Source organism: Myxine glutinosa, chromosome 1, assembly GCF_964187855.1.
Source record: "Myxine glutinosa chromosome 1, kmMyxGlut1.1, whole genome shotgun sequence".
Lineage (NCBI taxonomy): Eukaryota > Metazoa > Chordata > Myxini > Myxiniformes > Myxinidae > Myxine > Myxine glutinosa.
In genome coordinates, this window is record NC_136261.1 from 113,003,602 (window position 1) to 113,019,690 (window position 16,089).

Sequence of the window (16,089 nt, forward strand, 5' to 3'; positions counted from 1 at the left end):
GCACGCATTGCTCGGCTTTTCGAAGCCGAGCTGTGACAAAAATGTATTACGGCGCACCGAGAGGCTTGAGAAATAGTGGACAACTGATAGTAATGGCGATAGTGATGTAAAGGGATGGTAGCTCTACCATCCCTCGCATCCTTTTTGGGGCAGGGAGCTATAGGTTTATGGGGTTTTGGCAGTGAAAACTAGCCAGGGAGGGCTTGGATAATGGTTAGGGATCTAGAGATGACCATAGGTGACTGAGGTTTAAGTAGTGACATTGTACAAGTCATGGGGACGTAGAGTAGAGTAGTTGGATGATAACGACGAGGGAGTGCTTAGTATAAGGGATGACGGGAAGCACAAGTATTAGAAGGGAGTAGTTAAATTAAATGATGCATTGTGTTTGTGGTCTAGATTAAATGAGGAATTGAATGAGAGTCTTGCTGGTGAGCATGTTGAAATGAGGAATTGAGCATGGGAAAATTTGAGTTAATGAGGCAATCCTCGTGAAAGATGTGCGTGTGTGTGTGTGTGTAAAAGTGTATGGATGGAGTATTGAGGACATGTGTAAGTGTATTGAGTGATTGACTTGCATGGTGTGCAAGTGGAGAAGTGTTGTGTGGAATAAATGGTGTGGAGTAAATGGAGTGTGGAATGAGTGGAGTGGAGTACATGGTGCGAAGGAGTGGATGGGGGAAGGATGGACCCCTTCACGAATACCCGGGGAGGGTAGTTTAAAGGTAGGTAGAGGGAGTAGGTAAATTTTGGTGGATATTGACATCTGTGGTGCGGATAGTAGCAGAGTATTGCTTGGATGGGTGCATAAGTGTATGGAATGGCTGGGCGTGTGAGCCTGTTAGTACGTGTGATTATTGAGCACTCCGCCACTGGTAGTCTGTCGGCCAGGTGAGGACGCAGGTAGGCTCTGGGAGCCCGGTAGAGATGTGTAGAGTTCAGTGGGGCCCGAGGATCCAGAGGAAGGACCCAGGTAGCCCAATGCCAGAGAGGGCATCGAGGGGGTAAGCGCCAGGGAGGGCCTTCCCCAGGTAGGTTAGGGTAGTGAGGAGCTAGGCAAGCTCGGGTGGCGACGTTCAGTGGCGGAGGTGCGCAGGTAAGTAGGACCTGCTAGGAGAGCCACACGACCCAGCCCCGAAATTGTGCGAGGGCACAGTATAGAAAAATGGGGGGTGTGAGACCCCAAAATTGGTAGAGCACCACAGTATGTGCAATGAGAATTGGTTTTTAGAACCGCATAGTGTAATGATGGCCAATGGATTGGCAGGGCAAGACCCGGGTAGTTTAAAGAGAGTTAATGTCATTTAGAAGTACTAGGGCTAGGGCATGCCCGTACTATATATAAGCTAGGACGTGCCCGTACGTGGGTGCCCGTTCCTTGCCAAAAAAAAAAAAAAAAAAAAATTTGTGTAGGGGTGTGTGTGTGTAAACATCCTAGGGCGTGCCCGTACGTGGGTGCAAAAAAACATGCGTGCAAACAACAACAAAAAAAAACTTTGAAACCACGTGGCAGTAACGACCACAGAACCCCCCCCCCCCCCCCTCTATTTACATGAATGGTTTGGTCCATTCACAACGACCACAGAACCCCCCCCCCCCCCCTCTATTTACATGCAATGGTTTGGTCCAAAGCGAACGGCTTGCAGTGTTTGGTAAAGAAATCGCCATAGCTCGGTAAGTACTTGTCCGATTAATATGAAACCTTGAAAAGGCACATCCTCAGGTCCCCAGCAATATACCTGGCAAGTTTAAAGTATATCGGACCCGTGGTTGTCGAGAAACAGCGGTCACAGACAAACATACACACATACACACATACACACATACAAACACACATACAAACACACATACACACAGAGATTAATGGAATTATAGATAGATAGCTAGGATGAAAGTCTCTTCGCACCATCCGCATCCACTCACCGAGGGTGATATGACTCCACACCAGGCTTTGGCAAATGTTTGGATGGTAAAGACGCATCTTGACGTGGGTGAGACATTGTGGGTATTCCATCTCTTCTTCCTTAGGAGGGATTGATGACGAATTTGGCATTAGGGAAGATATGGGGGACAAGACGGGTAGAGACGGATTTGTAAATTGTGTAAATACGGGGAAGGGCAAGGGTAGTGTAGGCTGACATGGGGAGTGACGTACGAGTAGGGACGAGCTTTTCTCAGCACGCTCTCCCGCGCCCTTCATGTCGCATTGCCTTGTGATTACGTGTACCCTTGCGCCCTTGCCCCCGCTAATCTCTGCCTTAGCTGCTCGCAACCTCGCTGGGCTTCCGCCCAAACGCCGCCATAAGCCACGAGGTGAGGCCCTGAAAAAGGGGCAGAGCGCCAGGAAGAAGGTGTAGCCACGTCACCCAGCCATCAGGGCGGGGCCGGTAAGCCTTAACCAGCCAACCAAGGCTGAAGTAACATCGCCTGATAGGCGTGGCTTTTGGGCTGGCGGAGCGATCGCTGGCTGTATTATAAAAGCGAGCGCACAAAGCCCTTTTACAGGACTCAGTGGAAGGTTGGCTTTTGAAAGGACTCTCAGAGGACTCTCGCTAAGCACTCAAGTGAAAGATTGATTAAAAGAGGACTTGTTGGAAGGCGCTTGGTAAAGTACTTATTGGGAGCGCACATTTGAGAGGACTTACTCGCTGGCGCTGATTAAAGAAGGACGGCCAAGGACTGTCGTGATTACGAAGAACGCGAGAGTATATGCGTGTGATCAAAGAGGGCTCGCTGGCATTGGGAGTTCAAAGAAGGACATTGGAGAGGGGGCGTTTGGCGTGGGTCGTGCGCCTATTATGTACGCTAGTACCAGCCTCCCCCCCCCCCCCCCCCCCGTCATTATAACTGTCCGTTCACGTCACGATACACGCAGAGCTGCCTGCCGGGTTTCGTCCGCTGGACCGGAGCCTGAACCGGAGCCGGACTGGAGCCTGGACGCGCTGGTGACCATCAACCTGTTCCTCTACAATCCCCGTGTGAGTGTCTGTGTGTGTGAGACGGCCCCGTTTGTCCAGGGAATAAGTTAAGCCTGTAATTAAGATTGCCCTGTGTATCTGCTTCTTCCTCTTCCTTGTACATTTCTTTCGTTTCCTCTTCCTTCTGTACATTTGTAATAAATTGCTTTGTTCTTCCTATTTTCCGGGTTTCCTCTTATCCGATCGCATCAGTCTTTTCTCTCATTGGGTAAGCGTGGCACGATTCGGAACCGCTATAATCGGGTCTAGTCACCTGTTAAGAGCTCGGATCGCGGATTGCTATCCGCTCGGCATATCCCATCATATCCGTGGTTTGAGCGGGAGTTATTTCCTCGCTTACTGGGCGGCGTTAATAAGTAGGTAATAAGAAGACGGCTTACAACCCTAGTTAACGTCGTCCAGAAGTAACGTCATAACCCCAAGGGTCGTGTCGACCAGATAAGACACAAGGGGATTAACCCCCCCCCCCCCCCCTTGCTAAGGGGAGAGCCGACATCGGAGATCCGCAACAATATATAATCGGCTAATGCTGTCTATCTGTCTGTCCCTCTCTGAAACACAGAAACGCTTCTGGGAGAGAAAAAAAATGAAGTAAAAGTTGCTTCAAATTCATCCAAACCTACAGGAAAATTATAATCTTTTTCATTTGGACAAAAAAAATAAAAAATTGAGCCTTGGCGGTGTATAAGGCAACAGACTGTTACTTCATACACTCCTGCATTTCTTTTCAAAAACATATTTGCTGTTAAGAAATATGATTATTTTGGAATTTCACAATACTTTATACAGTGTGCGCACACACACACACACACACACACACACACACACACACACACACACACACACACACACACACACACACACACACACACACACACACACACACACACACACACACACACACACACTTTAAGGCCATTTTCCCTGCTAGAGCGGGGGTTAGCCGATACTTTATATACTTTACACAGTGTATTTAATAATAATAATAATAATAATAATAATAATAATAATAATAATAATAATAATAATTGGGTAAGGCTGTCTGTTTAATTCCCCCTGAAACATGGAAATAATCCTTGGAGACAATAAATTGTGTAAAAGTTGCTTCTAATTAATCCATACTTATGGGAAATTTATAATTATTAAGTAAAGGTTGCTTCAAATTAATACAAACCTATGGGAAAATTATAATACTGCCCCAATTTGTTGAACGGTAAAGAGGAAGTAACGCCCTGCATTAGATGGCGGTATGGCAGTTGGACCACGTGACTCAACATCCTGCTGCATTCAAAAATAGTCAGTTAAACACTTGGATGAAGAATGCGAAGCTTTGTAACGATCACGACATGGGCCTTTGTAACGGTATAGACCATGGTTTTCAGCGAGACATCTGGTATAAAGTGTGGCACAGGGGAGTGGGAGGATGGGAGGTGTGGTGGGGGGGGGGGGGGTGGATGGGGAAGATTCAAGGGTTTTGGGGTGGATGGGGGCGTGGGGGTCTGTGAGCACAGGATGACGATCTGGGAGGGGATGGAGGGTCCAGGAAGGGATGAAGCGTCTGGAAGGGGTAGGAATGTCCGGGAGGGTGTGGGGGGGGAGGTGAAGGGGGTGGGGTTAAGGGGCGAGGAGGGGTGAGGGGGGAGGGTGAAGGAGAGAGGAGGGGTGAAGGGGGGTGGAAGTGTGTTGAGGAGAGTCTGAGAAGGGGGTGTCCCCCTCCCCGAGTAGGGAAATTTTGTAATCCAGTATGAACCAAGGATCAGTACTTTGAATTGTGTAAAATGAATTAAGTTACCAATATAAACTGAGGGTGTGCTGTGATATCTTTGTTGATAAGAAACGTGACCTTAATTTATTGAGCTCTTTCAATCGGGGCAAGAATAAAAAGCGGCCTTTTTTTTTTTTTTTTTCTATCATGGCATTTTACTTATGCTTTCTTATGCCCCACATTTGACAAGTAGAGCGTGCATGATAAACATTGTTAGTAGCCTCGAGGAATGCACTACCAAAGATGGCTTCATACAAAATAGGGACATAGACAGAGTGTCAAAGTTAAATTACTGCAACTTTAAAAAAATCAAGTTAGCAAATCAAAGCCGCTAGATTTCCTGGCTTCCACAGTGAATGCCAAGAGGATAAATCAGATCAAGTTAAGCCAACCCAGCTCAGTGAAATTCAAATTGGTTAGTCAATCTCCCTCAACGTTCAAAAGGCTTTAAAAATGAACTTCTTTGAAAGAAGAAAACAAAACCAGATACATACTCAATGGTACCGAGTTATGTTTTGCCTCGTAGACAAGTCACCAATGAAGTGGCCCCATCCTAATCCTCCCCTCCCCCCTATTTGCTACCGTGTGCTGCAATGTACACCTGGCAGAAATGTTGCATTCTTTTTACTGATTTTTGCTGATGCTTACATTTTTACAATTGCACAAAGTGAAAATGAATAAATTACAGTTTGCATTTTTTTTGTTATCTATCTTACAGTAATGTTGGCAGATGGAATATTTCAATAAGAAGTCAAAAGGGAGAAAGAACATTGGTAGTTTTGCAGTTGGTAGTTTTGCAAAAAGTTCAAAGGTGAAATCTGAATAGGTCCAGTTTGTGTTTATGCATGGAAACATGCACACGGCCACAACAAGATCGTGTACGCACAGGGGCACAGCCTCCAGAATTGCTGATTGGTCGAGTAGGTCGAATTCAAAATGCAGGCGTAAACAATCATGGGACTCGGTTCACGCCTAAATCCAACGGTTGTTGTGCTGATGGCGAAATGAGACCAGACATCCCAACACTGCAATTTCACGATAATAATAAAAACAAGTACAGATACATTCAAAGTACACCGCCCCCATGCCAAATAATTAAATATCCTCCAGCGCAGCATTGCCGGGGCGTGCCGTGCAGCTCATCGAGACTGTATTTGGAGGGAGAGGTGCACAATAATTGATTGATTAATTGCATAATTAAAATCAAGAAAAGATTATCATAAAATATTTTCTTAATCAATTGTCCCGGTGTGTACCCCGGTTTAGAATAGGTACACCGTATCCCTGCGCATCGTAAGAGGCGACTGAGGGTTGGCGTCAGGAAGGGCATCCGGCCATAAAAACATTGCCTCAAACAGGGAACCATGATTGCCATGGGGCCCGCAAGGCTAACCCCCACTCTAGTGGGGAAAATGGCCTTAAAACGATAATTCATTCATTCATTTTCTTAATCAATTGGCTAATAGCATAACTAAACCACGAGTGCTTCATCCGAAGATGTATCTTTCAGAAATTTAATTAAATAAGGCATTAATAAAAAAATTAAATAATTAATTGATGAATCAATAAATAATTAATCAATGAAATGCTAATCAATAAATCAAAAATATATTTTGCAGCCAAATCACTTGGTCATTGGCATGTCCAAATATCATCTTCCTAACTCAAAAGGTGACAGATAATGGCCAGAAGAGAAAGGAAATGTCTAAGTACTGTCTAAGTACTTTCACTCACTCACCGCAGGCAGGTAGGTGGTCTTTCTGTCTTCTACCGACTCCTCTCCGGCCTTGCACCCCCAGCTCTCTCTGTGCTCTGTCCCCCAAATATTCCTACAGGTCGCACAAGATCTGCCAGCAACCCTCTGATGGTTAAACTGCCGAAATCTCGGCTCTCTGCTCACCTTCACTCTTTCATTCCTCTTTTCTCCCGCCTCTGGAACAAACTCCCTCACTCCCTTCAATCCCACTCTTCCCTCCAGGTCTTTAAAACAGCTGTTCACCACCATCTCTTATCTTCCCCCATCCAAAACCTTGATCTTTTCTACCCCCGCTAATTCACCCCAGATCCACCTTGTTTGAAATTCCAACTTCTTTCCTGGAAGTCCTGGCAGTGTCCATATGTTTTATACCTCTCCCACCGCCCCCTTCCCATGCCCCCCCCCCCAAAGCCCTCGCCCTCTCTCAGATCTCTCGATGTCTCCATGTCTCTCGGTCCCTGCTCTCAAATGTTGTGTTTGTGTCCTTCCCCCTCTCTCCCCATCTTGTCTACCGCTCCCGATGTTATATCTTTTATGTGTCGGTTTGTCTTTGTGTGTGATTAATGTTCGCTCTTTCACGAGCCTCGATCTTGTATACAAAAAAAAAAAAAAAAAAAAAAAAAAGTACTTAATTAATCGCTAATAATTCAATAACATCAATTGATTGATTAATCAAAAAACAAAAAAATACTGTTTTTGACAAAGTACTTGCTCACTATTGTGCCGAAATTTCAGCTTCCTAGCTCAAAGGATGGCTGAGATATCGCCTGGAAAAACAAGCAAGAAAACAAACAAGAAAGCAAGAAAACAACCAGAGTGAAAACTGAGTACTCCATTTCAGCGTGCGTCACTGCCAAGCCCCCTTCGGTGCCCGGCAATGACGTTATGCAGCGCCTGGAGATGGCAGAGGAAAGGTGCGGTGTACAACAAGTACAGATACATTCAAAGTACACCGCCCCCATGCCAAATAATTAAATATCCTCCAGCGCGGCATTGCCGGGGCACCTATGGCGCCCGGCAGTACCGCTGTGCAGCTCATAGAGACTGTATTGGGAGGGAGAGGTGAACAATAATTATAATTGATTGATTAATTGCATAATTAAAATCAATAAAAGATTGTCATAAAATATTTTCTTAAGCAATTGGCTAATAGCATTTACTAAACGACAAGTGCTTCATCCGAAGATGTGTCTTTTAGAAATTTAATTAAATAAGTTATTAATAGAAAATTAATTTATTAATCAATAAATAATTAATCGATGAATTGATTAATCAATAAATCCAAAATACCCTTTACAGACAAATCACTTGGTCATTGTCATGTCCAACTATCAGCTTCCAAGCTCAAAAGGTGCCTGAGATATTTGCCAGATAAGAAATAAAATAAATAAATAATTAAGAATGAAAATAGATAAATAATAATCATTAAAAAATGAAATAATTAATCAATTCGCTAATAGAACACATAAACCACCACCATTTCATCAGAATCTGTAACTTAAAAAAAAAAAAAATTTTTTAGCCATTAATCGAATAATTAAATAATTAATCGATTAATTGATTCATCAATAAATCAAAAATAGCCTTTGCAGCCAAATCACTTGGTCATTGGCATGTCCAAATATCATCTTCCTAACTCAAAAGGTGCCTGAGATAATGGCCAGAAGAGAAAGGAAATGTATAAGTCCTTAATTAATCGCTAATAATTAAATAACTCATCAATTAATTGATTAATCAAAAAACAAAAAATATAGTTTTTGACAAAGTACCTGCTCACTATTGTGCCTAAATTTCAGCTTCCTAGCCCAAAGGATGGTTGAGATATCGCCCGGACAAACAAGAAAGAAAACAAGAAAACAAACAACCAGAGTGAAAACTGAGTACGTACTCCCTTTCAGCGTGCGTCATTGCCGAGCCCCCTTCGGTGCCCGGCAATGACGTTATGCAGCGCCTGGACCCTGGAGATGGCATAGGAAAGGTGCGGTGCACAAAAAGTAAAACTGGCAGCACGCCTCATCGTTGCACCGACGCAGAGCTGAATACTCTGAAGGTCAAAGTCATGCAGAACGACAAGAACAGGCAGTTATCGGCGCTCTGCAAACGAGGAGTTACGAGGTGAGGTCGATATGGGTATTGAGCCGATATGGGAACCAACGGCGATCCACACGATGATGTCGATATGGGAATCCCAACGACAAAACAGGAAGCACCAGGCGGACGGCCTCTTGGAGGAAAAAAAAATGGCCGATCAGCCTATAATGGAGGCTCTTGCTTTCCCGCCAACAACAACTCACGCTGGTGATAAAACCTGAGACACAGGTTTAATTGCAATCGCAATATTCGGACGATCCACGGGCAATCCTTTTCACAGGAAACCTCAACTCATTCACGACCAATATCAAAAATGTCCGCTCACAGCCTCGATGCGACTCACGGCTGTATCTCTCTCATGGCCGTCTCCTCTCCCTCCGATCTACTCCTCTCTCCTCCTCTCTCCTCTTCCGGTTTCTTTGCCGCGTTTTCCTTTTTCCTTCACAAACATTTATTTTTACCTTTTACTACAGTCATCTCCATTTCGCACAGAAATGTTACCAACAACATTACCTGAAACTAAAAATCCTATAAGTATATAATAACAACAAAGGCAGAAGTGATGAATCCGTAACAATCAGTACCCAACAATTTTGGCCAAAACAACGCAGAAATCAAGAAAATGACCAAATAACAGGACCTCAAAAACGAGTTCAAGAGATCTTGGAAGCTGAAGAACGTCAAAATTATACCAGTGATAATTGGAGCAACAGGAATGATAAAGAAGAACCTCACTAAGATGTTAAAACCATCCCCAGGAATATTACCACAAATAAACTACAACTGGAGGAAATCCGGGGTTCGGAGACGATCCTGAAAAGAGCCCTTGGAACAAAACACTGAAAAAGTTGAACAGCTTAGTCCATGAACTGTGATCCCTTACTGAAGGGGAGGTGGATACGTTGGGTCCTGGGAGGACGCCGTTCCACCTCCTGAAACCAGCAAATGGAGATAACAACCAACGACACATACACGGATCGAGACACACACGAAGAGACAGAGACACGCAAAGAGACAGAGACACGCAAAGAGACAGAGACACGCAAAGAGACAGAGACACGCAAAGAGACAGAGACACGCAAAGAGACAGAGACACGCAAAGAGACAGAGACACGCAAAGAGACAGAGACACGCAAAGAGACAGACACACACGCAAAGAGACAGACACACACGCAAAGAGACAGACACACACGCAAAGAGACACACACACGCAAAGAGACAGACACACACGCAAAGAGACAGACACACACGCAAAGAGACAGACACACACGCAAAGAGACAGACACACACGCAAAGAGACAGACACACACGCAAAGAGACAGACACACACGCAAAGAGACAGACACACACGCAAAGAGACAGACACACACGCAAAGAGACAGACACACACGCAAAGAGACAGACACACACGCAAAGAGACAGACACACACGCAAAGAGACAGACACACACGCAAAGAGACAGACACACGCAAAGAGACAGACACACACGCAAAGAGACAGACACACACGCAAAGAGACAGACACACACGCAAAGAGACAGACACACACGCAAAGAGACAGACACACACGCAAAGAGACAGACACACACGCAAAGAGACAGACACACACGCAAAGAGACAGACACACACGCAAAGAGACAGACACACACGCAAAGAGACAGACACACACGCAAAGAGACAGACACACACGCAAAGAGACAGACACACACGCAAAGAGACAGACACACACGCAAAGAGACAGACACACACGCAAAGAGACAGACACACACGCAAAGAGACAGACACACACGCAAAGAGACAGACACACACGCAAAGAGACAGACACACACGCAAATAGACAGACACACACGCAGAGACAGACACACACGCAAAGAGACAGACACACACGCAAAGAGACAGACACACACGCAAAGAGACAGACACACACGCAAAGAGACAGACACACACGCAAAGAGACAGACACACACGCAAAGAGACAGACACACACGCAAAGAGACAGACACACACGCAAAGAGACAGACACACACGCAAAGAGACAGACACACACGCAAAGACAGACACACACGCAAAGAGACAGACACACGCAAAGAGACAGACACACACGCAAAGAGACAGACACACACGCAAAGAGACAGACACACACGCAAAGAGACAGACACACACGCAAAGAGACAGACACACACGCAAAGAGACAGACACACGCAAAGAGACAGACACACACGCAAAGAGACAGACACACACGCAAAGAGACAGACACACATGCAAAGAGACAGACACACACGCAAAGAGACAGACAGACACAAAGAGACAGACACACACAAAGAAACAGACACACACAAAGAGACAGAGACATGAAAAGGCAGAGACATGAAAAGACAGAGACATAAAGAGAAAGAGACAGACACATACAAAGAGACAGACACATACGAAGAGACAGACACACATGAAGAGACAGACACACATGAAGAGACAGACACACATGAAGAGACAGACACACATGAAGAGACAGACACACATGAAGTGACAGACACATGAAGAGACAGACACATGAAGAGACAGAGACATGAAGAGACAGAGACATGAAGAGACAGAGACATGAAGAAACATACACATGAAGAGATAAACACATAAAGAGAAAGAGACAGACACACATGTAGACAGACACACATGTAGACAGACACACATGTAGACAGACACACATGAAGAGACAGACACATGAAGATACATACACATAAAGAGAAAGAGACAGAGACAAAGACAGAGACAGAGACCGACAAACAGAGGGAGGAGAAGACTGCAATCCGCCACTGGGACGGTTGGGTTAGGAAGGGTCAATTGGGGTAATAAAATCATGGGTCAGGTTTAATGTTCAAATCCAGCTCCCAGGGTGTATTTCATCAACAGGTCCATTTTGTGTTTCACTTTACATCCATAATCATGCAAATTATCATTATTAAATAGTGTGTGTGTTTGTGTGTTCGTTACTTTGGAGACCAAAATACTGACAAAGGCAACCTTTTCTTTTTAGGCCGCAATCCAACACCATAAGCGGTAAAGAAATAGTTTGTATGACTATAAATTATGAGTTACGAACAAGTGAACCACAATGAAAGAGACGTTCGTCATTGTTGGTCCATTTTGAGAACTGCTTGAGTGTGCCTAAAAAAGAAAGATGAAGGAATGCCAACCATAGTTTCGGGCATAAACTCTTCATCAGAGCAAAAGAGGCTCACACGAAAAATGTGAATTTCACTTTACTTCGCACAGCTTATGAAAAAACTTCCAATTAGAATTGCTGACAAAGACCATGACTAGTCTCACCTAGTGTTCCTTTCCCACACCCTCGCACGAAGGAATCATGAAATATCACAAAGAAACACAAGGAGGAACTTCAACACAGGGGAAATTTGGCTCGTTATGGCCGCACTAACATCAACACCATATTAATCCAATGTAGTTGCACTGCTGAAGGGTGGGAGACAAAGGACAAGAAGAATAGACGAGGAGGAGTAGTCGAAGAAGAAGAAAGGTAAGAGGAAGAAGAAAGGGAAGAAGAAGAAGAAGCAGGAGAAGAAGCAAGGGAAGAGGGAGAAGAAATACGTAGAAGAGGGAGAGGAAGAGGAAGAAGAAGAAGCAAAGGCAGAGGAAGAAGAAGTATAGAAGGAAGAAGAAGAAGTAGAAGAGGAAGAAGTAGAAGAGGAAGTAGTAAAAGAGGAAGAAGAAGAAGAAGAGGAATAGAAATGGTGCAGCAGGCTTAGGGATATCACCAGGGTGATCGTCACACATACTTCATTATTTTGATAAAAAGATTGGTTTTTTTAGGGTTAGGGTTGTTTTTTCAGGGTTAGGGTTGTTTTTTCAGGGTTAGGGTTGTTTTTTCAGGGTTAGGGTTTGGGTTATTAAGATTTGGGTTGGGTTGTTAGGGTTGTTAGAGTTAGGGTTGTTAGAGTTAGGGTTGTTAGAGTTAGGGTTGTTAGAGTTAGGGTTGTTAGAGTTAGGGTTGTTAGAGTTGTTAGGGTTAGGGTTGTGTTATGTGTTCGTCCCCGACTTCCTGGTCTCGGTATACCTCCGAACCCCGAGATGAGCCACGGCAGAAAGATATGTTATCCTTGGTTGAAATTAACCAATAATGAAACCACACCAAGGGTTATGAACAAACAATATATTAAAAGCACACAAAAAGCACCATACAACAATGGGGGCAATCAACCCTGCAATCCGATCTTAAAATGGTACCCTAGCTCAGACTCATTGCACCCCCAGGGACTGAAGCAGAGCCCTTCTCAATGTCTCTAGAACACAACGGTGCTCCCGGCAAAGAGACGATGGCGATGAGGCGGGTAAGGAGATGTAGGTAAGGCGGGGACCGTCACGTGGTCCCAGCCAACCCCAATTGGCGGTGGAAAGAGGAATCCCAAAGACGCTATCCAAACGTGCACATACACCGTGCAGTCGCGAACCACACCGTATTCTTCAAAGGCCGCTGTCGCGCACACACATCCTCGGCAAACCACCAGAGGGCGGGACCAGCGGACGCGACTAACCAAGGGTCCGCGAACGACGCGCAAGGTCCCCGAAATGGCGGTCGGTTCTTCCTCGGGCCGCAGCCGCTAGGTGAAGATTCCCCGGAATCTCCCACCTGTACCTGGCTTCGCAGGCTTTTCCACGACACCAGCGATATCAACGATCGCACGAGATTCCTTTCCAGGACTCAAAGTTCACTCTCCATGGACGCTCGACCACGCTGGATGCGGAGCTGTTACAAAACGCCTCGTTTCACCTCTGCCTCACACGCTCTTCTTCTTCGTTCCCTCTCTTCCGGTGCCCTATCCGATTTCCGGCATCATTTTTGTCATGAGCGCTTTTAAACCTTTTAACCACAATAACCCTTACTGAGAACCAACAATAATAATAATATCAACAATAATTAGGGCCGAATCCGTAACATTAGGGTTGTTAGGTTTGTTAGGGTTATGGGTGGGGATTAGAGTTGGCTGGAGGTGAGATCATGGTTATCATGTGAAGATTGAAGAAACACAGACAGCAGACTCATCTTTTGACGAGACCGTCTCACAGACATCACAATCACTGATCCATACCGATACAAAGTACCTATCATTCCTCCCAAAGTCCATCTACCTTACAACTACCTTACATCACCCCAATGCTTCTAATTACCTATCCAACTCAAATTTAAACCTATCTAACCCCTCTGCGACCACTACCTTTTCAGGGAAACCATTTCATGCATTAATTATTCTCCGAGTGAAAGACCTCCCTGCCAATCAATACTGTCTTCACTCGGAGACTGTGGCCCCTGGTCCACTTAATGCCCATTCTGCTGCAAAACTCTTCTGCACACATCTTGTCCACACCCTTCATCATCTTAAACATCTCCATGATATCCCCTCACAATCACCTCACTTTGAACGTACACAATTGTCTCCTTCACTCCTTACAGTTTAATCTCGCAATCCTACGAGGGACTCCAGTCGCTCTGTGCTGAAACCCTCTATAGAAGCTACGTGACGTCCCCCTGCTCCCCCACACCCCCCCCACCCCCCGAGGTGAAAGTGATATGTCCCACGCCCTGCCGAGGTGAACATGCTAAATCCCTCCCCCCCTTTCAGGTGAACATCATATGTACCTCCCAACCCCCCTTCCGCCAAGACCATCCTACATCCCCCATACTCTCCAAGGAACACATTACATCCTCCTCTCTCAGGTGAACATTCTATGTACACCTCTGCCGCCCCCCCCCCCCCCCCCCTCAGGTGAATATCCGACGTGAATATCCCCATGACCATTCCACATCCCCCATGTCAACATGCCATATCCCCTCCACCCCTCCCTCTTCAGGTGAACATCTGATATACTCACCCCGCCCCCCCCCCCCGACCATCCTACGTCGCCCACACTCCCTAAGTGAACGTGCCATATCCCGCCCCCCCCCCCCCTCAGTTGAATATCCAATGTACTGCACCCCCTCCCACACCCCTCTACAATGACCATCCCACGTCCCCCACACTCCCCTGGTGAACACATTCTCCACCAGTGTTGTGAACCCATTGATTCTGCAGTCATTGGAAAGCCTTTGAGATACGAAACACCAGCCATGGGAGGAGGGGGTGGGAGGAGAGGGGTGGAGGGGGTGGGAGGAGAGGGGTGGAGGGGGTGGGAGGAGAGGGGGTGGAGGGGGTGGGAGGAGAGGGGGTGGAGGGGTGGGAGGAGAGGGGGTGGAGGGGGTGGGAGGAGAGGGGGTGGAGGGGGTGGGAGGAGAGGGGGTGGAGGGGGTGGGAGGAGAGGGGGTGGAGGGGGTGGGAGGAGAGGGGGTGGAGGGGTGCGAGGAGAGGGGGTGGGAGGAGAGGGGGTGGGGGGGGGGTATATCATCTTATAGTTATATACCTTGAGGACACAGGAATGGGGATCTTTTTGTCCAGAATCGTAACAAACCGAGAGCAGGCCAAATTAAAACTCAACGTGGTGGAGACAAAAGGGGAAGCCCAACAGATTCAAACATCAGGAACGAAGTAATGTCGAGCATCGCGATCACCACGGCGATAAAAGGGAGCCACAGCCGAGGTTAACTTGTAGGCCTAGTAGCACCAAGCCGAGGCGCGACACTTACCGGCGCTCGACTAGCTAGACCGTCAGGCAGATCCGCGTCCCAGACACGGATCGCGCTCGTCTCCGGGCGTGAAGTGAGGTAAAAAGCTTGAAGTTAGGATCCAGCCTCGGTGGACACAAAACTCCCACAACGGCCGAACGTTTCTCGAACCGAACTTACTTGTCAATCGTATCCTTGAGGTGCCGTTCCTCCGCGAACCCGGAGCGGACATGGCGCCGCCAGCAGGCGCGGCTGGTACCCGGATCTGAAGGAGGGGAGAAGGGGGGAGGGGATTGAAGAATTAAGTGTTTTCCTTGGAACAAGGGAATGATCATTAAACTTTGGAGATGGATATCTGGTGTTTGTATCAGAGGGAACGAGAGTTAGATTGACTACTAGTAATACTGAAGTGATAGTAGATATTGTAAACACTGTGGAGTTGAGGGGAAGAATATAACGTTATTTTATACGATGGTACTTTTCTATTGATGTCTTTATGGACATAATCAGTAAGTTATATTGTCAAATCCATGAAATAACTCAGTTATTTGGGTAATTATATACTCGTCAATAACAATTAGAATGATTTATACGGTTTGTATGGTGTCAGGATGGCCGAGCGGTCTAAGGCGCTGCGTTCAGGTCGCAGTCTCCCCTGGAGGCGTGGGTTCGAATCCCACTCCTGACATGTATTTATTTTAATTACAAAAAACACCATCGTAAACTTCTTCTTGAAGTTACGTATTTCCCAATTTTTTACTCATAATATTTAAAATATGTAAAGCTCATACAAATATGTTAAAAAATATATAGTCCGTGGGCCAGAGGGGCCTACCGTGCACCCCCCCAATGATCCTACTTCTTGGGTGTCATTACTTGCCGGAAAAAATTTT

The 16,089-nt window shown here is 46.0% G+C and overlaps 1 protein-coding gene and 1 non-coding gene across 3 annotated transcripts in view; one reads left to right on the plus strand and one right to left on the minus strand.

The window, feature by feature from the left end:
• SMURF2 (SMAD specific E3 ubiquitin protein ligase 2) overlaps nucleotides 1-15,462 on the minus strand; it is a 102,910-nt gene extending 87,448 nt beyond the window's left edge. The window contains exon 1 of one of the 2 annotated variants that reach the window (XM_078776163.1): nucleotides 15,377-15,462. In XM_078776163.1, coding sequence (XP_078632289.1) covers nucleotides 15,377-15,428 — 52 coding nt within the window. In that variant the 5' untranslated portion in view covers nucleotides 15,429-15,462. Of the gene's footprint in view, nucleotides 1-15,217; nucleotides 15,323-15,376 lie in introns of those variants that run through there. The other variant, XM_078776169.1, reaches the window with a different exon arrangement.
• A 339-nt stretch (nucleotides 15,463-15,801) lies between these two features.
• Nucleotides 15,802-15,884, plus strand: TRNAL-CAG (transfer RNA leucine (anticodon CAG)). The gene has a single exon. It is a non-coding gene; the product is annotated as a tRNA-Leu (tRNA).
• The last annotated feature ends 205 nt before the right edge of the window (nucleotides 15,885-16,089 follow it).